Source organism: Oncorhynchus clarkii, chromosome 6, assembly GCF_045791955.1.
Source record: "Oncorhynchus clarkii lewisi isolate Uvic-CL-2024 chromosome 6, UVic_Ocla_1.0, whole genome shotgun sequence".
Lineage (NCBI taxonomy): Eukaryota > Metazoa > Chordata > Actinopteri > Salmoniformes > Salmonidae > Oncorhynchus > Oncorhynchus clarkii.
This window is the reverse complement of record NC_092152.1, coordinates 44,424,822-44,448,321: the sequence shown is the minus strand read 5'-3', so window position 1 is coordinate 44,448,321 and position 23,500 is coordinate 44,424,822. Positions and strand designations below refer to the sequence as shown.

General features: G+C 41.9%; 1 protein-coding gene across 1 annotated transcript in view; it reads left to right on the top strand.

Moving 5' to 3' along the window:
* LOC139412100 (kinase suppressor of Ras 2-like) overlaps positions 1-23,500 on the top strand; it is a 151,665-nt gene that overhangs the window by 55,502 nt on the left and 72,663 nt on the right. The window contains 1 exon segment of the mRNA XM_071158894.1: positions 5,440-5,601. Within this exon segment, the coding sequence (XP_071014995.1) occupies positions 5,440-5,601 (162 nt within the window).

Sequence of the window (23,500 nt, the reverse complement as noted above, 5' to 3'; positions counted from 1 at the left end):
AGGCCTGTTCTGACATTGTTTAGGTGCGCAAGGAATAGCCGCTTGAATTGGAGAAGATGCAGAGCGTGTTACTCTTTCCTGAATTTCTTGGCCTGCCGGGAGCATATGTGACCACATTAATATAGGACGACTTGGAAGAGTGATGATCCACAACAGACAGTGCATGTCAGTAGCAGAAGTACAAATACAGGCAGACTGGCCTGCTACTTACTGTGCATTTTCTAGAACTTATAAACTGTAGATAGTAGACCTGCAAATGATCCAAATGAAATGAAACATTCAAATGACAGGGCTTTTGCGGCATTATTAAAATTACATTTTGACTGTAGCCTAGAGTAAAATGTTGTACTCACTTGAAAACAATAATGCAATTATTAATTGTATTGTGGCGTTGCAGGCTAGTCTAGGTAGGATAATTGTGTTCTCCCTAAACAAGATCAATAGGGGAGCTTTTTGAGCTGAGTGTCTCATGTCTTCACTGTTCTTTCGTGTGCAATGACACACCTGGCCTCCATGCTTCCTATAAGCTATTCCTCCTATTCTTGTGGATTCATATAGAAAATCTATGCAGCTTTGAATGCATTTATGTGTGGTATGATTGCTAGTTAGCCTATTGCAGATCTGGACAAACGGTCGACCTACCACTATTGTCATTATGAATGGTTGATAGAGGGCAGTTAGACTGGTAGACTATATTGACCTGTGGTATAGAAAGAAGTTAGCACACGGAAAAAGCATAGTGCATAAGGAAAGTACCAAAACACCTTGATATAAGGGAGGCGCATGCAAGCAGATGAGGACACTACCCTCCCCTGTGCACAATAATAAACCACACAACCATCCCCAAAGCACAAAAAAAACTCTCCTATTTCAGACCCCCCCCCCCCCCAGTAAATATCTAACTGTCCTTTACCACAAAGATACAAAACACATGCTTTAGATGTTCTTGGTAACAGTGTGGCAGATTTATTGGGAAATTGCAGGTTTATTGGGAAATCTTCCAAGATTTTTTTTTTTAATGCAATTTATTTTTAAATGTGATTTCTTCATGGCTCAAGAGGACGAGAACAAAGCTAACTCTGACAGAAATCACATTGCATCTTTGTAGTGGAAACCACTATATTATCCAGTACAATATTGAAATATCACCCCTAACAATGTCTTCTTAATGTGTTATGAATGGGAACCCATGTTACACCAAGAAGTTCTTAACTATTTCAAAAGTGAAGTCAGAGAGAGAGAGGGGGGGGGAGGGGGGGACCCTGCCCATCTTATACTAGCGCAAACACAAAAAATATTTGAAAGGTTTGAAATAGTATTTGAACCCAGGCCTGACGTGGGTTAATTAGTGCAGAGGTATGCAGATGGAATCTCTGCAGGGCATAATTACAGGTTGTAATTCTTCAGTGTACATATTCCAGCTGGGTTGGGATGATGCACACAGAGACCTGTGGAATATTCATGACCTACGCTTTTCACTTTCTTCATTTCATTTATCCGCAAAAGATGTTTGTTTGAAGCGCTGACTTTCTCACTGCTGTATTCTGCCTGATCAAATGAGAATTTGTTCTGTTTATATCAACATCATTCGGGGTGTGTGCATGTTTGCTTGTCTGTGTAACGTCCACACCAGATAATGTGGTTTTTGTGTTTATCTATTCCCTCCAGCAGTTCTGATGACTTGCCAAAAAAAGGGAGTTGAACTTTTCATGAAAATCAAAGTGTTGTTGTGTTGCATCAGGCTTTGAGTTACGGTATATAAACCCAGACACGAGACTGGACCATGTGATTCTTATTCAACTCACTTAATACATGGCCAGGTAAGACTCCAACACCATCATTAAGTTTGCAGACGACACAACAGTGGTAGGCCTGATCACTGACAACGACGAGACAACCTATAGGGAGGAGGTCAGAGACCTGGCCGTGTGGTGCCAGAGTAACAACCTCTCCCTCAACGTAACCAAGACTAAGGAGATGATTGTGGACGTCAGGAAAAGGAGGACCGAGCACGCCCCCATTCTCAACGACGGGGCTGTAGTGGAGCAGGTTGAGAGCTAAAAATCCTAGTCATAAACTCACCTCTCTACTACCACATGGCAAGCGGTACCAGAGTGCCAAGTCTAGGACAAAAAGGCTTCTCAACAGTTTTTTTTACCCCCAAGCCATAAGACTCCTGAACAGGTAATCAAATGGCTACCCGGACTATTAGCATTGTGTGCCCCCCCAACCCCTCTTTTTTACACTGCTGCTACTCTCTGTTTATTATATGTATAGTCACTTTAACTATACATACATGTACATACTACCTCAATTGGCCCGACCAACCAGTGCTCCCGCACATTGGCAAACCAGGCTATCTGCATTGTGTCCCACCACCCGCCAACCCCTCTTTTAGGCTACTGCTACTCTCTGTTCATCACATATGCATAGTCACTTTAACCATATCTACATGTACATACTACCTCAATCAGCCTGACTAACCGGTGTCTGTATGTAGCCTCGCTACTTTTATAGCCTCTCTACTGTATATAGCCTCGCTACTGTTTTTCAGTCTTTTTACTGTTGTTTTATTTCTTTACTTACCTATTGTTCACCTAATACCTTCTTTGCACTATTGGTTAGTAAGTAAGCATTTCACTGTTGTATTTGGCGCACGATACAAAGTACAAGTAATAAGGTAAGGAACAGACCCTGGCTGAGACCCCACTCTCCGAGATCATCTCAGTAGGAGTTGGGATAGGCAAAAAAACACATTTCCAATTCACACATGCGTATTAATACACACTTGTATGTGTGAAATTGGACAAATATAATAACCCACCAAATTCTTCTTCTATATTATTGTTAATTGCTTGTGTCCCATTATCCATAACATAATACAATGTATTGTATGTGTACTACTTATGCTAGTATGGAATCCATAACATGGACATTGGAACTCCCGCAAATGTTAATTCCACCACAGACTACCATGGTTGACAGTATGATGGCATACTTACCAGTAGTAGTATGCTTATTGCGCTAGCTAGGGTATACTTATGGGCCACCCACCATGTGTAAGGAATCCATTTCATGGATTTGTTTTTTTGGGCTCCCCTCAAAGACTTCCATGCCTGGCAGTATGATGGAATGGTACAGTAGCATGTGTTTCGTTTTCCACATAGTAGTGACACAATGACTGAACAGATTGCCATGCCGCTGATCTGAGCAACAGGGTAAAATTATTCACATCTTACTTGACACCTGTCCTCCCCCATCCACTCTCGATGTCTCTCTCTACCTCTTTCCCCCTCTGCAAATAATCTATCCATCACTGGAGGTTCATCTATAGACACAAGGAGAGATGAATGGGCCAAATTAGATTTGAATGGCATAATGTGGTTTTAGCGTTATTGCCAAACAAGGCTTGAGTGAGAAAGGGATAACCTGCAGGGAGCTTCCTTATTGCAGGAGAGTGATTGTGATGATGTGTCGAAGGACTGCTTAAAAAGGTCTAATTGTGTGACTTGTGTGTCAGTGATTGAGGAAAAGTCTTGCAGGCTTTAATACCAACCAGAAACCGACTGCAGTCCAAATGAGCAGTCTCACTCCGCCTGTCCATCTCTGTCTGTCTCCCACTACGGTACTTCCTCACTCTTTTGTTTCCTCTCTCTCTCTGCCCCTCATCACCTCTCTCCCTGCATCCCTCTTGTATACTCTCTCTCTCTCCCGGCCTCCCTCTTGTATACTCTCTCTCTCTCTCTCTCTCTCTCTCTCTCTCTCTCTCCCGGCATCCCTCTTGTATACTCTTTCTCCCTGCATCCCTCTTGTATACTCTCTCTCTCTCCCTGCATCCCTCTTGTATACTCTCTCTCTCTCTCTCTCTCTCTCTCTCTCTCTCCCTGCATCCCTCTTGTATAATCTCTCTCTCTCTCCCTGCATCCCTCTTGTATACTCTCTCTCTCTCCCTGCATCCCTCTTGTATACTCTCTCTCTCTCTCTCTCTCTCTCTCTCTCTCCCTGCATCCCTCTTGTATACTCTCTCCCCCTCTCTCTCTCTCTCTCTCTCTCCCTGCATCCCTCTTGTATACTCTCTCTCTCTCTCTCTCTCTCTCTCTCTCTCTCCCGGCATCCCTCTTGTATACTCTCTCTCTCCCTGCATCCCTTTTGTATACTTTCTCTCTCTCTCTCCCTGCATCCCTCTTGTATACTCTCTCCCCCTCTCTCTCTCTCTCTCTCTCTCTCTCTCCCTGCATCCCTCTTGTATACTCTCTCTCTCTCTCTCTCTCTCTCTCTCTCTCTCTCTCTCCCGGCATCCCTCTTGTATACTCTCTCTCTCCCTGCATCCCTCTTGTATACTCTCTCTCTCTCCCTGCATCCCTCTTGTATACTCTCTCTCTCTCTCTCTCCCTGCATCCCTCTTGTATACTCTCTCTCTCCCGGCATCCCTCTTGTATACTCTCTCTCTCTCCCTGCATCCCTCTTGTATACTCTCTCTCTCCCTGCATCCCTCTTGTATACTCTCTCTCTCCCTGCATCTCTCTTGTATACTCTCTCTCTCTCCCTGCATCCCTCTTGTATACTCTCTCTCTCCCTGCATCCCTCTTGTATACTCTCTCTCTCCCTGCATCCCTCTTGTATACTCTCTCTCTCTCTCTGCATCCCACTTACATACCCTGTCCCTCTCTCACTCTTTATATCTGCCCCCCACCTCCACCCCAGTCCCCCAGGTGCCACTGCAGGCTCATCATTAGCAGTGTCAAGGGGAACTGAGTGATACGTGTGTGATGAGTGTTCCTGTCTCGTTTTTGATGGGTTACACAAGCACCCCTCAGTGAGGCTTGAAAGAGGCTGAAGGGCCACTGCTCTGGACCACTCTGGGAGTGTGTAAACCCATTATGGACTGGTTAGGTTGCAGAGCCCATATCTAGCCTAGTTTTACAGCCTGTGTCTTGAAGAGCCATCCATCCCCTCTGTCTTTGTCTCTCTCTCTCTCTCTCTCTCTCTCTCTCTCTCTCTCTCTCGATGAGTCACTCCCGTTGGGTGGCAGCCATGTTTGCTGTTGTTGTTGTTGTTGTTGTTGTTGTTGTCTGTCAGGCCTTAGGGTTAATTGGTGGGTTGTGTACTAGGTATTACCTAACTGCCTCTTCCCCCTGGCATTTCTGTGGGGGGAGGCTGAGGATTCAGGGAGAGTGACGATTAATGTCGAAAGTTTAACACTATTACCCTTACAGTGATATCATTTCTCAGGATATCTGAGATGTCTCAAGTTGTTTGATTTTCCCCATTTTCAACGTAAAATATGACTTTTTTTACTCTGGATAACCCTTGCCATGTTCTACTGTATCTTTCAACTAATGGCTATGGTTTTAGAACTGTACTTTATTATTATAACCATTCATAACAGTCTAATGGTAGTATAACCATTCTGCTGTGTGTGTGTATTTCAGAGTGAAGCAGAAAAAGTCCAAGCCTCAGCACCTGAAGATCAACAGCAGTGTGGGGAGCTGTGAGAACCTCCCTACCCAACGCTCACCCCTCCACTCCTCTGACCATCGCTCACTCCGTTCCTTCTTCTTCCCCACCTTCATCCCCTCCACTCCCCCCGTCCACTCCGATGCAAGTAAGTGCCCTTTCTATACTACCTTGGTCACTAACAAGTTATGATACCCAGGTATGCAGACAGCTGTCCTAAATCATACGTTTCAGGCATTATACGACTGTATTGACTTCACAGTTTGTCCACTCTCTTATCTGTTCAAGTGTCCAGTTTTATGGTAACTCTATGGTAGTACCACATAATATAGTTTAGTGTCTTAGCCATACTTTAACACAAAACCTCCACTGCCCATTCACAGTCTCTCTCTATATTCAGCCCTAAACCCAGTGACTCTCTGTCTCTGTCTCTCTGTCTCTCTCTCTCTCTCTCTCTCTCTCTCTCTCTCTCTCTCTCTCTCTCTGTCTCTCTTTCTTTCTCTCTCTCTCACACATAGACGAAGACTAATCCTTCCCAGATCACATACACGTATCCCAGGATACCCAGAGGTACCGTGTCAGCGCATACAGCCACCTTATTGGCTGTTGCCTTCTTAGTGCCCCCACCGGAAGCCATTAGCGCCTGAGCGGTATGGAGAAAGAGAGTGAGAGGAAGACGATGCGAAGAGACTGAGAATGACGGAGGCAGGGACAGGAGTTAAATATAGCCGTCGACAGGGTGCCGGAACATTTGTAGACTGCAAATTGACCCCAAGAAGCTCAAACAGATATAATATTTGACTAAAACATAATAATTTCAAACTTTGCTTACATTTGTGTACGATCACATATACTGAGTGTACAAAATATTAGGAACACCTGCTCTTTCTATGACATAGACTGACCTAGGTGAATCCAGGTGAAAGCTATGATCCCTTATTGATGTCACTTGTTAAATCCACTTCATTCAGTGTAGATGAAGGGGAGGAGACTGGTTAAAGAATGATTTTTTAGCCTTGAGAGAATTGAGACAAGGATTGTGTATGTGTGCCATTCAGGGGGTGAATGGGCAAGACAAAAGATTTAAGCGCCTTTGAATGAGGTATGGTAGTAGGTGCCAGGTGCACCGGTTTGAGTGTGTCAAGATCTGCAACACTGCTTGGTTTTTCACGCTCAGCAGTTTCCCGTGTGTATCAAGAATGTCCCATCACCCAAACAACATCCAGCCAACTTGACACAACCGTAGGAAGCATTGGAGTCAACATGGGCCAGCATCCCTGTGGAACGCTTGCTACACCTTACAGAGTCCATGCCCTGACGAATTGAGGCTGTTCTGAGGGCAAAAAAGGGAAAGTGTTCCTAATGTTTTGTACACTCAGTGTATATCTTTCTATTATGCATGCAAATCACTTGGAGCTGATTTGCTGCTGGGCCGCAGAGTGCATCCGTACACAGACTAGGCTAGTGGCAATGCCTCCAAACAATTGTGATACCCCCTATCCGAGGTACAACAAAACACAACCATGTTTTCACTCCCCTAATGTCTCCCATTGATGATATTTTACTGAAAAAGTGATTACATTGATAGATATTGTTACAAACCCCCTTAACAATTTTTAGAATAATGCCTGGCTAGAGGGGGGATGTAAACCTAATATTACAAACTCTGATATTGCTAAAATGTGGAATACAAGTAGTCAGTTGTCTGCCCATCATACACAACAATAATTAGAATATCTTAATGCATCATGGAAATATAGACCTGTAAACACAGAGATACAATAGGTGGAAATGTCAACTATGTATATTTAAGATGAATGTAAGCTTGGATTTTTGGTAACTGATTAATAGACAACTTTCCAAGTCAAGTGTTCTGTCATTCAGTGCGTTATGGTTCTGCTTGATGAAAATACATGCAGTTGCACATGTTTTTTTGATGTCGTGGCTATTGTATATAACTCTTAAGTGTAGCCTATAAGCCTAGGACAGGGTTGGAGAGCCCATGCATAGCCAATAGAGCCAAGTGAAAAGTGTTCTTATAAGCCCAGTCAATACGCAATCGAGGGTGAAAACAGAGCTTTGGGTGGACACTTTTTAAAAGAGGATCCCAGCTTTCTCCTGCTGCTATATTTACTGCTTAGTTCTTAAAATTAAGCAGATACATCCGCTTTACAACCATTGTAGCCTAGCTGGCATAAAGTGCCTTCAGAAAGTATTCACACCCCTCAACTTTTCCCCCCCAAAAATGGTGTTACAGACTGAATTTAAAATGGATTCAATTGAGATTGTGTGCCACTGATCTACACACAATACCTCACAATGTCAAAGTGGAATTTTGTTTGTAGAAACTTTTACAAATTAATTTAAAAAATGTCAGCTTAAATGTCTTGTCAATAAGTATTCAACCCCTTTGTTATGGCATGTCAAAATATGTTCAGGATACATTTCAGCACATTTTATTGAACAAGTCACATAATAGGTTGCATGGACACACTCTGTGTGCAATAATAGTGTTTAACATGATTTTTTAATGTTTACCCCATCTCTGTACCCCACACATACAATTATCTGTAATGTCCCTCAGCCGAGTAGTAATTTCAAGCACAGGTTTAACCACAAAGACCAGGGAGGTTTTCCCCAAAAAATGCACACATTGAATAGCCCTTTGAGCATGGTGAAGTTATTAATTATGCTTTGGATGGGTTTTCAATACACTCAGTCACTACAAAGATACAAGCGTCCTTCCTAACTCAGTTGCCAGAGAAGAAGGAAACCGCTCAGGGATTTCACCATGAGGCCAAAGGGATTTTTTTTTTAAAGTTACACATTGTAATGGCTGTGATAGGAGAAAACTGAGGAAGGATCTCAAATATTGTCAAATATACTCCACAATAGATACACACAGCTCGGCGTGGCTTAATGTGACCATGCCCCCAGTAGGGTACAGCAATTAGGTACTCGCATTACTCCCATGTATTTAGCCAAACTTTCATGGCATTCTCAGCAAACTGACACTTTTTTATAGTTTCAATAAATAAAAATTCTCAGCAGCCTCACATGTCGTTATTAACATACTTGGCTGTCACAACAACAAATGATTTGCATGATACTTATTCTGACACTCTACACGACCGGCCAAAACTGACAGTAAAGCTAGTAAAGCTGTCGCATTATACTTACGTCACTGTTTGTTTACTCCTTGCTTTTTTGCCGGTTAGTTGACATCTAGCTGGCTAGCGAGAGAAGTTCATCTCAATTTCAATCACTAGTCTTAAATATGTTGTGTAACTTCTTCCAGTCTTTGTCTGTCTCTGAATGGTCGAGGTACATATTTAGAAAGGTGATTGTTCTTGGCTTGCCTATATGTCCTTTTAACTTGCCAGAGACCAGCTGTGCAGACAACCCTACCAAATGGCCCAAGTATCCTATGGCAATATCTTCATCTACTTTGTGGAATCTCCAGGTTTGCATAAATATCCAAATGCAGAAGAATATTATTGTTGTTATTTGGATGGATACATCTCACTAGTCCTTCTTACAAGCTAACTAGCAAGCTTTGTGCAATACACATACAGTTGAAGTTGGAAGTTTACATGCACTTAGGTTGGAGTTATTAAAACTCTTTTTTCAACCATTCCACAAATTTCTTGTAAACAAACTATAGTTTTGGCAAGTCGGTTAGGACATCTACTTTGTGCATGACACAAGTAATTTTTCCAACAATTGTTTACAGACAGATTATTTCACTTATAATTCACTCTATCACAATTCCAGTGGGTCAGAAGTTTACATACAATAAGTTGACTGTGCCGTTAAAAAGCTTGGAAAATTCCAGAAAATGATGTCATGGCTTTAGAAGCTTCTGATAGGCCAATTGACATCATTTGAGTCAATTGGAGGTGTACCTGTGGATGTATTTCAAGGCCTATCTTCAAACTCAGTGCCTCTTTGCTTGACATCATGGGAAAATCGAAAGAAATCAGCCAAGATCTCAAAAAGTCTGGTTCATCCTTGGGAGCATTTTCCAAATGGCTGAAGGTACCACGTTCATCTGTACAAACAATAGTACGCAAGTTTAAACACCATGGGACCACGCAGCCGTCATACTGCTCAGGAAGGAGACGCGGTCTGTCTCCTAGAGATGAACGTACTATGGTGTGAAAAGTGAAAATCAATCCCAGAACAACAGCAAAGGACCTTGTGAAGATGCTAGAGGAAACAGGTACTAAAGTATCTCTATCCACAGTAAAACGAGTCCTATATCGACATAACCTGAAAGGCCGCTCAAAGCCACTGCTCCAAAACCGCCATAAAAAAGCCAGACTACGGTTTGCAATTGCCTTGCCGTGTGTATCTATACTAAACCAGGGGTGCAACTTTGGTTTTAGAAGTGGGGAGGACATAACCTGGAAGGGGGTCTGGGGGTCCTTCAATTTTTTTGAGGCATCTAAAGCAAATTTCCTGCATTTCTACTAGTGCTGTAGCTGACGTAAAAAAAATCTTAGTCGACCAAGGGTGGTCTTTTCTTTTGACCAATCAAAATGTTTAAACATGCATTTTTTCATATATATAGACACACCCTATGTGTTTAACTAAAATCAACTATATGTACTGAACTTGTGTGATGCTTTAAACATGCTGTTTGATTAAATAATGAAGACACACAAATGATTCGAGGGAGCCAGAGATTTTTAAAAAACTGTTTCTGACCCTTTTTGTCCCGCTGCGGCTTGCCTTCGCACATTCTGCCTTTAAGCTCCTGAAATTGCCGGTAATATAGGCTACACCAATTTATCTTACCATTTCTACCAATCTGCGTGCCAGTTATGTTTTTCATATGCAAATTTTTTGTGGAACAGTTTAATTTAAATTTATAATAGTCTTTGTATCTGTGGTCCTATCTAAATCTACATTCGAATTATACAAATCTAAAAGTAACTTTTATTGCCATTACCAACTATGTAAAATTAGTCTACATAAAGCCATCATAAAAACATTGCATCCTGCAGGCAGAAAATATCCTGTTGAAAAAATTAATCCTATAAATCACATTGTCTCCGCATGGCCTGTCTGCAACAACTGCAATCAACTGTCAACTGGGTCGCCCAGAAACTCACATTAGAAAACTTGAAACATTATATAAAATATTCTGGGCCCTCAGAGTTTCCTGCGCCAGTGAGCTCGGGACAGACACAGCTGTAGGCTATTTGTGTAAGGGATAAGAAGTAATCAGGTATTTTATGTTTACACTGGATCAGAGCATTACATTTTCCCCTTTAATGCCGAGTGGTAATCGAAAAGGGGCGAACTGTAAATATTGTCAAATATTTTGAGGAACTATTGTCATTCTCAATTGTTTCTGAAAACAGACTTTGTTTAGTTGCTGTTTGAGGTGAAGAAAATTTACTTTGAAAAGCGCCACAGCTTATTAGTGGTGGTGAGTTAAGACAATCAGAAATAATATGAGACATCCCCAAATGGGCACATTTATAGGCCTACATTTGCGTGCAGGCCAGGTAGACTAGTCACACTTTTATATGCGTAATCAGGTGTAGCATAGGTTGTGAGTTCTGCAAAACAACATGTCCACTCCGACAATAAGAACGGTAAATGACTGTAATAATAATATATCGAATGCATTAACAGAAATGACCGTAACCAAATAAACATTGCAGATTAGAGATTATGGAAATGAACGGTAAATTGTAGGCTACTACTGGTGATATTTGTCATGGGCAATTTATAGACATAGCAAACAATGCACACAATAAAGTTACGAAGCAATGAATACCCACAAAATGTCAGGAGAGAGCGCATTCTGGAGAGAGACGTGCCTTGTGCATCTGAGCCACATTCCCCATATTCTTGGACCGTGGCATCAATACGGCCTCAATGGATTAGTCCACTGAAACAGGCACAAATCCAACAGGTGTCTCGTGGCATAACAAAAATAAAAACATTTGTGACTGCTTGACCCCAACAAATCTAATGTTTTCAATACAGACCCCTTTTGTCATACAGTATTCCATATAAGGCACCTAGACCCTATGAAAGTTGCACAGTATACCCTTAATCTAGCGATACATAACTTGACATTTCTGCTGTCCATTTTGACATTGTAGGAGGATAACCAACCTTCCAATTAATGGTAATGCATTTCTTAGCCGCTATAAATGCTATGGTTACAAAGTTTCTTCTTATAACAGTCTCCAGTATCAACATTTCCAAGCAATCAAAAACAGGGAGAAGGGAGAATCTATAGACATGCCAGAATTCACCCAGCCTTCACAAGATCATAACATATGCAAATATGTCCCCTTTTGTGTTTTACGACTCCATTAGAGGAATTACATTCCAGAGTTCCTGCTATTCAGTTTCACTGGCATATAGGTATGTTCTATTAAAACATTTAACATTTTTGTCACTTTTCCAGAGCGACCTTAAGATAGCTAGGTGGGACAACCACGTATCACAGGCATAGAAAGTACAGTGTATTTATACTTTTTTGTAAAACATTTTTGTTTGGGGGGAGGGGGGGGGTCGAGATGAGGAGATGGATTTTTTAAAGATTCTGTTTGAAGAGGTAGGATTTCAGATGTTTTCAAAAGTTGGGCAGGTACTCTGCTGTCCTAGCTTTAGTGGGAAGCTGGTTCCACCATTGGAGTGCCAGGACAGAGAATAGGTTAGGCTGAGCGGGAGCTGGATGGTCTTACATCTGTATCCCTTCATCATCATCAATAGCATCTCCCAGGTTTTCCTCACAACTTTAGAGGTTTGTCTGACTGCCATAACATAGTTTCGATCTTTGAAGTTTTTCTGGTTTGTCCAGTGTTTGCTGCACAGAGAGAATAAAGTGTTGCATCTGAAAAAATGTCACGTCAGCGGTCACAGACTGGTCTTTACTTGCTGCCTGACCCTGCTGAGACCCCTGTCACCATCTGATCCTGCTCAGATGAGGCATGACAAATAATTACCTTGGGGTACATTTATACATTATATTATCCAAGAATAGAATCAATGCTTCAATAATTGAAATTACCATTATTCCCAGATCTCTAACTGTAGCCTACCAATCAACTCAAGATGGAACTTCATATCCATTCACTGATCGTTATAATATACTGCAAAATTCACCTGAGACCCTGCTGGGACACCCGTCACCATCTGATTCTGCTAAGATAGGATGAGCATAGGTATAGCATTGATTCTATGACACTGAAACCTGTAGAGCTGTTTATACCGTGTCATTGTGAAAAGTAGAGAATTACTTGGGGAAACTGACATCAATAATGTTACATTGCTATACTGAAACGTCAGAATATCGGTCTTCAATATCGGCTGCTGGTTTCAATGTTTGATTCAGGTCTAGTGTGATCGAGGCAAAGAGAATAGTTCAATATAGTGAGCTAGCTAGCTAGGAATTCATTTTTTTTCTGCTAAGTGAAACAGAAGTTGCCTTGTCAGCTTCATCAGTCAAATAAAGAGTAGCCAGTTTCTGCTCTGCTTGCTTTGACAACTCGGAGAAAAATCACAACACACACAGACAACAGCTGACTCTGTTCGCACGCACTGTGGTGTCCGCGCGGTCCTAAATCCAGCTGGCTGCCAAACAGCCTACCCGATCGCTTTGAGGCATCTGCATGGTCCTAAAGCACACAGTTGCCGCTTTTTGTATCACAGTGCAATGATAAAACTGGGGTGTCATGTCCCTCCCATCCCCAGTGAAAGTTGCACCTGTAACGAGTGCGCTGAGAGTCGGGAAGAAAGTTCAGGGAATGAGTGTTTTAATAAATAAAATAAATAATGAACACAAAACACAAACAACGCACAGACATGAAAACAGTCAATAACACCTGAGGAAAGAACCAAGGGGAGGGACAGATATAGGGAAGATAATCAAGAAGGTGATGGAGTCCAGGTGAGTGTCATGAGGCGCAGGTTGCACAAGACGATGGTGACAGGTGTGCGGGATAATCAGCAGCCTGATGACCTAGAGGGCGGAGAAGGAGTATACGTGACAGCGCCCCTGTACTAACCTAAATGACAGAGTGAAAAGAAGGAAGTCTGTAAAGAATACAAATATTTCAAAACACGCATCCTGTTTGCACTAAAAGTAATATCACAAAAGATCTGGCAAAGACATTAACTTTTTGTCCTGAATACAAAGCATTATGTTTGGGGCAATATCACTGAGTACCACTTTTCATATTTTCAAGCATGGTGGTGGCTGCTTGACATCAGCAAATACTGGGGAGTTTTTCTGGATAAAAATAAACGAGATAGAGCTAAGCACAGGCAAACTCCTAGAGGAAAACCTGGTTAACCTGGCTTTCCAACAGACACTGGGACACAAATTCACATTTTAGCAGGACAATAACCTAAAACACCTTGCCAAATATACACTGGAAGTTCTTACCAAGACGACATTGAATGTTCCTGAGTGGACTTGTTACAGTTATGGCTTAAATCGGCTTGAAAGGCTATGGCAAGACCTGAAAATTGCTGTCTAGCAATGATCAACAACCAATTTGACACAGCTTGAAGAGTTTGAAAAATAATAATGGGCATATATTGTACTATCCAGGTGTGCAAATCTTACAGATTTACCCAAAAATACTCACAGCTGTAATCGCTGCCAAAGGGAATTCTAACATGTAGTGTATCAGGGGGTTGAATACTTATCGTAAAAAATATATATACACTACCCGTCAAAAGTTTTAGAACACCTACTCATTCAAGGGTTTTCTTTATTTGACTATTTTCTACATTGTAGAAAAAAACTATGAAATAACACATATGGAATCATGCAGTAACCAAAAAAGTGTTAAAAAAGTGAGATTTTTCAAATAGCCACCCTTTGCCTTGATGACAGCTTTGCTTGGCAATCTCTCAACCAGCTTCATCATGAATGCTTTTCCAACAGTCTTGAAGGAGTTCCCACATATTCTGAGTACTTTTTGGCTGGTTTTCCTTCACTCTGCGGTCCGACTCAATTTGGTTGAGGTCTGTAGATTGTGGAGGCCAGGTTATCTAATGCAGCACTCCATCACTCTCCTTCTTGGTCAAATAGCCCTTACACAGCCAGAAAGTGTGTTGGGTCATTGTCCTGTTGAAAAACAAATGATAGTCCCATTAAATGCACACCAGATGGGATGGCGTATCGCCGCAGAATGCTGTGGTAGCCATGCTGGTTAAGTGTGCCTTGAATTTCAAATAAATCACAGACAGTGTCACCAGCAAAGCACCCCCACACCATAACCCCTCCTCCATGCTTTACGGTGGGAAATACACATGCAGAGATAATCCGTTCACCCACACCGTGTCTCACATTTGGATTCCAAACCAAAGGACAGATTTCCACCGGTCGAATGTCCATTGCTCGTGTTTCTTGGCCCAAGCAAGTCTCTTTTTATTATTGGTGTCCTTTAGTAGTGGTTTCTTTGCAGCAATTTGACCATGAAGGCCTGATTCCCACAGTCTCCTCTGAACAGTTGATGTTGAGATGTGTCTGTTACTTGAACTCTGTGAAGCATTTATTTGAGCTGCAATTTCAGAGGCTGGTAACTCGAATGAACTGCAGCAGAGGTAACCCTTTGTCTTCCTTTCCTGTGGCGGCCCTCATGAGATCCAGTTTCATCACAGCGCTTGATGGTTTTTGCGACTCCACTTGAAGAAACTTTCAAAGTTCTTGAAGTTTTCCGTAATGACTGATCTTCATGTCTTTAAAGAAAAGATGGACTGTTATTTCTCTTTGCTTATTTGAGATGTTCTTGCCATAATATGTACTTGGTCTTTTACAAAAATCTACTGTATACCCCCCCTACCCTGTCACAACACCTTAACCCTGGTCAAAAAGGCACAGCAGCGCCTGTACTTTTTGAAGAGACTGAAGAAGGCCCGTCTGTCTCCCAAGATCCTGGTGAACTTTTACCGCTGCACGGTCGAGGGCATTCTGACTAACTGCGCCACAGTGTGGTTTGGCGGATGCTTTGTGGCCGACCGTAAGGCCCTGCAACGGGTGGTGAAAACCGCCCAGCACATCACTGGTCCCCAGCTCTCTACCATCGTAGACCTCCAGCGCAAGCAGTGTCTGCGTAGGGCACGCCGCATCATCAAGGACCCTTCACATCCATGCCACAAACTGTTTGCCCTCCTACCATCAGGCAGGCGGTACAGGTCTCTACGTTCCCGCATTAGCAGGCTCAAGAACAGTTTATTTCCAGCTACTGTAACCCTGCTAACACGGCACTAGCCATACCCACCCGCCCACCACTAAGTACTGTCTCTGAGGGACCTTTTTGCATTACTCTCTTTGCACTCTTCACTGTACTACTGGACTCTGATATTGCTTTGCAAAGTCTGATTAAGGACATTATTCAGTTGTACATGTACATGTTTACTTCGGTAACCTCATTGCTGCTATCCCTGTATTTCAGTTGCATGCCTCCTTGCACTTTCAATTTGCCTTCATTGCATATTTAGACTTGCCATTTGCCTTCATTGCACAGCTATACATCCCACTTAATAACATACATTGTACTTAATTGTTTCACTTGTACATTTTTTGTACTCTTTCATTTGCACTTCTGGTCAGATGCTAACTGCATTTTGTTGTACTGTACTTGTTCAATGACAATAACGTTGAATCTAATCTAATCTAATTGTCTCAAACGCATTAAGAAGGGAAAAAAATCCACAAATTATCTTTTAACAAGGCACACTTATTAATTGATATACATTCCAGGTGACTACCTCATGAAGCTGTTTGAGAGAATGCTACAAGTGTGCAAAGCTGTCATTAAGGCAAAGGGTGGCAATTTGAAGAATCTCAAATATAATGCTTCCTCTATTCACTATTCGAGTGCAGCCTATGGATTAATTTTTTTTTTTGTGGGCCATTCTAACTCAAAATTAATTCTACACTTACAGTATATTAGTAGGCTATATGTACGTAAAGACCAGATTAAATTGAGAAGAGTCTGATAGGTGAGAATATTATCAAGTGCTTGTTAAATTGTGTATTAGAGATTGATGAAATGTGTGCAGCCTGCATAAGAAACAGAGCACAGTACATGCCTTTAATGCAACTTTTGTCTTCATCATCGTTAGTTGCATCATGCAGTTTTAGGATACATGTTTTGATTTCTAATACATTCTAAGGTTTGTATCACAACTAAAAGTTGCATAAATAACTACAAATTAATCATATAGGAGAACATGTTTCAAATGATCACTTTGTCTGCTTAATGAACTAGTGTAGCCCACAGTCATATGGCATAGCCAGATCAGGGTCTAATATAAGGATGACTCAGAATATGCTATTCTGTTCTTCTGAAATAAAGGCAACATTTTCATCATATCATGTTTCTTTAGACCTGCCTAAAATCAATAAAGGATTTATTGTGATGGTGTAGGCTATATTAAATGGAATTATTAGACTTTTTAAAATGTAGATGTTCCAAAGGTCTGCATCAGTGGCTTGTAGGTAGCCCGGAGATGCTAAGTGTATTTATGTTAATTACCATTCCATTAACCGTGAGAATGGCAGTTACACATGACACACATGACACTTACTGGCTGACAAAATTTCATGACCGCCATATATCTAGGAATATAAGTGGTACTGCCGTGCTTGAGTAGCCAAATAACTTTTGAATGTTTGTTCATGTTTAAATCTCATTCACACACTTACAGCATACCAACAATCGGCATTTCAGCAAAATATAATAACAAGCCTTTCACGACACAAGCACATAGTAGCGTAAACAAGTTTACAGGGAAGTAATCTGTAATACAACAGTCAGTGCAAGCCTTTTCCCTCTTTTCCCCATTGAAATTAAGTGTGCAAAGTTGATACAGTCTTTGAGGTGACCAAGACATGAGTGTGTCCTAACAGGCCGAGGATACAAAGTAGCCAGTGGTGGTTGTGGTTTTGGGGCCTGACCAGCTTGTCCAACATATTCTTTCATATTCCTTTGGAAGTCGGGTAGGATGATAATTTGGCCGATGATGATGATGTGGCCAGTGACACTGCTTCTTGAAAGTCCAATATTTTGAGAACTTGGACTGCTGACATGCAAAACATTTTGGGACTGTATCAACAGTGAACTAATGAAAAAAAAAACAGACAGATTGGAACTGTGGGTGGTCGGCTGTGATAACAGTCTGGGGCAGATCCAGCAGGAGATAAGGAGAGTGACAGAACAGGTGACGGTGACCTCAGGTTAACTAGAGGTTACTTAGAGGATAGGTCCTAAACTATATGACTAAGAAGCATTTTGAGGGACGTAGTCCAGACACATGCTGTACATTTGAATACGATCCCTGGGTTTTGAATTTACAGTAAAGGGGTTGCAAGGGAGGTGGAGCTGGTCAAGCATGGTGCACAAAGGCCACTATATCACAGTTAATCCCCAGCCACCATACACAATGACATACAGCATCTTTGTTGAAGTCTGACCATCCTGTTTGTCATAGATTGCATTATGTCCTTTCAAAAGATGTTGACATTATTTCACAGTTTCCCAGACCAATGCATGCGTCATCCCAACATTTACATAGGTGTTTCAACAGTACTTTGTTGCATCACCTTTGGCAGCAATTACAGCCTTCATTCTTCTTAGGGTTCTTGGTCTACCTCCCTGACCAAGTTTGGTCTTGGTAGTTCCAAACTTCTTCCATTTAAGAATGATGGAGGCCGCTGTGTTCTTGGGGACCTTCAATTCTGCAGACATTTTTTGTACCCTTCCCCAGATCTGTGCCTCGACAAAATCCTGTCTCGGAGCTCTACGAACAATTCCTTCGACCTCATGGCATGGTTTTTGCTCTGACATGCACTGTCAACTGTGGGACCTTATATAGACAGGTGTGTGCCTTTCCAAATCATGTCCAATCAATTGAATTTACCACAGGTGGACTCCAATCAAGTTGTAGAAACTTCTCAAGGATGATCAATGGAAACAGGATGCACCTGAGCTCAATTTCGAGTCTCATAGCAAAGGGTCTGAATACTTATTAGGTATTTCTGCTTTTTATTTGTAATACATTTAATATGGGGTATTATGTGTAGATTGATGACAATTATATTTTATTTAATACATTTTCGACTAAGGCTGTAACGTAACAAAATGTGGAAAAAGTTAAGGGGTTGCATTCTTTCCATATATATACTGCATAAACAAAAGTATGTGGACACCGCTTCAAATTAGTGGATTTGGTTATTTCAGCCACACCCATTGCTGACAGGTGTATAAAGTTGAACACACAGCCATGCAATCTCCATAGATGAAACTGGCAGTAGAATGACCTTAATGAAGAGCTCAGTTTTTCAACGTGGCACTGTCATAGGATGCCACCTCTCCAACAAGTCAGTTTGTCAGATTTCTGCCCTGCTAGAGCTGCCCCGGTCAACTGTAAGTGCTGTTATTGTGAAGTGGAAATGTCAAGGAGCAACAACGGCTCAGCCGTGAAGTGGTAGGCCACACAAGCTCACAGAACGGGACCGCCAAGTGCTGAAGCGTCTGTCTTCGGTTGCAACACTCATTACCGATTTCCAAACTGCCTCTGGAAGCAACGTCAGCACAAGAACTGTTCGTCGGGAGCTTCATGAAATGGGTTTCCATGACCGAGCAGCCGCACACAAGCCTAAAATCACCATGCGCAATGCCAAACGTCGGCTACAGTGGTGTATAGCTCGCCGCGATTGGACTCTGGAGCAGTGGAAATGCGTTCTCTGGTGTGATGAATCACGATCGGTGAGGAAGAACTGGTCTGGTCTGCACAGAGCCCAGACTGCAAGCCAGACCTAATCACCCAACATTAGTGCCCAACCTCACTAATGCTTTTGTGGCTGAATGGAAGCAAGTCCCGGCAGCAATGTTCCAACATCTAGTGGAAAGCCTTCCCAGAATTGTGGAGGCTGTTATAGCAGCAAAGAGGGGACCAACTCCATTTTAATGCCCATAATTTTGGAATGAGATGTTCGACAAGCAGGTGTCCGCATACCTTTGGTAATTCCGCGTGTTTTATTAATCAAATGTTTGTGTGTGTAAAAAAATTGTAACGTTAAAATACCCATCACATTCAACATTTAATAGTGACAGAATCTTTTGAAATTTCACTCATAGTAAAATTTGTGTATGACTTAATACAATTATTTTATCGATAGGAGTGGGGGAAAAAAGTGCTTGTGCATTGATAAGCACACCAAAGATGGCGTTAACGATAAGAAATAAAATAAAGATGGCATTTCAACAAGCCTATTTCAAATACATTCAAACTTTATTTGTCACATGCGCCGAATACAACAATTGTAGACCTTACCGTGAAATGCTTACTTAGAAGCACTTAACCAACAGTGCAGTTCAAGAAAGAGTTAAGAAAATATTTACCAAATAAACTAAAGTAATAAAAAAATAATAAAAAGCAACACAACAAAATAACAATAACGAGGCTAAGTACAGGGGGTACCGGTACTGAGTCAATGTGCTGGGGTATTTGTTGTACATGTAGGTAGGGGTGAAGTGACTATGCATAGACAATAAACAGCAAGTAGCAGCAGTGTACAAACAAATGGAGGGGGGTGGATGTCAATGTAAATAATCTGGTGGCCATTTGATTAATTGTTTAGCAGTCTTATGGCTTGGGGGTAGAAGCTGTTCAGGAGCCTTTTGGTCCTAGACATGGCGCTCCAGTTCCAAGAGAAAACAGTCTATGATTTGGGTGACTAGTGTCTGACAATTTTTGGGGCTTTCCTCTGACATCGCTTAGTATATAGGTCCTGGATGGCAGAAAGCTTGGCCCCGGTTATGTACTGGGCCGTACGCACTACCCTCTGTAGCAATTTACGGTCATATGCCGAGCAGTTGCCATACCAGGCAGTGATGCAACCGGTCAGGATGCTCTTGATGGTGCAGCTGTAGAACTTTTTGAGGATCTGTGGAACCATGCCAAATCTTTTCAGTCTCCCGAGGGGGAAGAAGTGTGGTCGTGCCCTCTTCATGACTGTCTTGGTGTGTTTGGACTAGAGGGCCGACCGATTATGATTTTTCAACGCCAATACCAATAGCGATTATTGGAGGACCAAAAAAAGCTGATAACGATTAATCTTCCGATTTGTATATATATATATATATATTTGTAATAATGACAATTATATTACAATACTGAATGAACAATGACACTTTTATTTTAACTTAATATACTGCATCAATAAAATAAATTTAGTCTCAAATAAATAATGAAACATGTTCAATTTGGTTTAAATAATGCAAAAACAAAGTGTTGGAGAAGAAAGTAAAAGTGCAATATGTGCCGTGTAAAAAAGCTAACGTTTAAGTTCCTTGCTCAGAACATGAGAACATATGAAAGCTGGTGGTTCCTTTTAACATGAGTCTTCAATATTCCCAGGTAAGAAGTTTTAGGTTGTAGTTATTATAGTACTATTTCTCTCTATACCATTTGTATTTCATATACCTTTGACTATTGAATGTTCTAATAGGTACTTTAGTATTGCCAGCCTAATCTCCGGGAGTTGATAGGCTTGAAGTCATAAACAGCGCAATGCTTGAAGCATTGTGAAGAGCTGCTGGCACTCGAATGGAAAGTGCTGTTTGAATGAATGCTTACGAGCCTGCTGCTGCCTACCACACAGCAATGCGAGCCTTAGATCATTAATATGGTCAAATCCGGAAACTATAATTTCGAAAACAAAAACATTTATTCTTTCAGTGAAATACAGAACCGTTCCGTATTTTATCTAACGGGTGGCATCCACAAGTCTAAATATTGCTGTTACATTGCACAACCTTCAATGTTATGTCATAATTATGTAAAATTCTGGCAAATTAGTTCGCAACGAGCCAGGCGGCCCAAACTGTTGCATATACCCTGACTCTGCGTGCAACGAACGCAAGAGAAGTGACACAATTTCCCTAGTTTAATATTGCCTGATAATATTAATTTATTTTAACTAAATATGCATGTTTAAAAAAATATACTGCTGTGTATTGATTTTAAGAAATGCATTGATGTTTATGGTTAGGTACATTCGTGCAACAATTGTGCTTTTTTTCACAAATGCGCTTTTGTTAAATCATCCAGTTTGTCAAAGTTGGCTGTCTTTGTTAGGAAGAAATGGTCTTCACACAGTTCGCAACGAGCCAGGTGACCCAACCTGCTGCATATACCCTGACTCTGTTGCACAGAACGCAAGAGAAGTGACACAATTTCCCTAGTTAAAATAAATTCATGTTAGCAGGCAATATTAACTAAATATGCAGGTTTAAAAATATGTATTTGTGTATTGATTTTAAGAAAGGCGTTGATGTTTATGGTTAGATACACATTGGTGCAACAACAGTGCTTTTTTCGCGAATGCGCTTTTTGGCAAAGTAGGCTGTGATTCAATGATAAATTAACAGGCATCGCATCGATTATATGTGACACAGGACAAGCTAGGTAAACTAGTAATATCATCAACCATGTGTAGTTAACTAGTGATTATGTTAAGATTGATTGTTTTTTATAAGATAAGTTCAATGGTAGCTAGCACCTTACCTTGGCTCCTTGCTGCACTTGCATAACAGGTTTTCAGCCTGCCACGTAGTCTCCTCGTGGAGGGCAATGTAATCGGCCATAATTGGTGTCCAAAAATGCAGATTACCGATTGTTATGAAAACTTGAAATCGGCCCTAATTAATCGGCCATTCCGATTAATCAGTCGACCTCTAGTTTGGACCATGATAGTTTGTTGATGATGTGGACATCAAGGAACTTGAAACTCTCGACACGCTCCACTGCAGCCCTGTCGATGTTAATGGGGGCCTGTTCGGCCCGCTTTTTCTGTAGTCCACGATCAGCTGCTTTGTCTTTCTCACATTAAGGGAGAGGTTGTTGGCCTGGCACCACACTGCCAGGTCTCTGACCTCCTCCCTATAGGCTGTCTCACTGTTGTCGGTGATCAGGCCTTCCACTGTTGTGTCATCAGCAACTTAATGATGGTGTTGGAGTTGTGTTTGGCCACGCAGTCGTGGGTGAACAGGGAGTACAGGAGGGGACTAAGTACACACCTCTGAGGAGCCCCAGTGTTGAAGATTAGCGTGGCAAACGTGTTGTTGCCTACCCTTACCACCTGGGGGCGTCTAACGATGTGAGTGCTATGGGCAGTAATCATTTAGACAGGTTACCTTCGCTTCCTTGGGCACAGGGACTATGGTGGTCTGCTCTAAACATGTAGGTATTACAGACTCGGTCAGGGAGTGGTCGAAAATGTCGGTGAAGACACTTGCCAGTTGGTCTGCGCATGCTTTGAGTACACATCCTGGTAATCGGTCTGGCCCCGCGGCTTTGTGAATGTTGACCGGTTTAACGGTCTTGCTCATATCAGCTACCGATAGCGCTACCACACAGCCATCCAGAACAGCTGGTGCTCTTGTGCATGCTTCAGCGTTGCTTGCCTCGAAGTAAGCATAAAAGGCATTTAGCTCGTCTGGTAGGCTCGCGTCACTGGGCAGCTCGCGTCTGTGTTTCCCTTTATAGTCTGTAATAGTTTCCAAGCCCTACCACATCCGACGAGCATCAGAGCCGGTATAGTATGATTCAATCTTAATCCTGTATTGATGCTGCTTGTTTGATGGTTTGTCTGAGGGAATAGCAGGATTTCTTATAAGCGTCTGGATTAGTGTCCTGCTCCTTGAAAGCAGCAGCTCTAGCCTTTAGTTCGATGTGGATGTTGCCTGTAATCCATGGCTTCTGGTTGGGATATGTACAGTTGAAGTGGGAAGTTTACATACACCCTAGCTAAATACATTTAAACTCAGTTTTTCACAATTCCTGACGCTTAATCCATTTGCGACCAAGCTTTAACTTCCTGACTGATGTCTTGAGATGTTGCTTCAATATATCCACATAATTTTCCTCCCTCATGATGCCATCTATTTTGTGAAGTGCACCAGCCCCTCCTGCAGCAAAGCACACCCACAACATGATGCTGCCGTCCCCATGCTTGATGATTGGGATGGGGTTCTTCGGCTTGCAAGCCTCC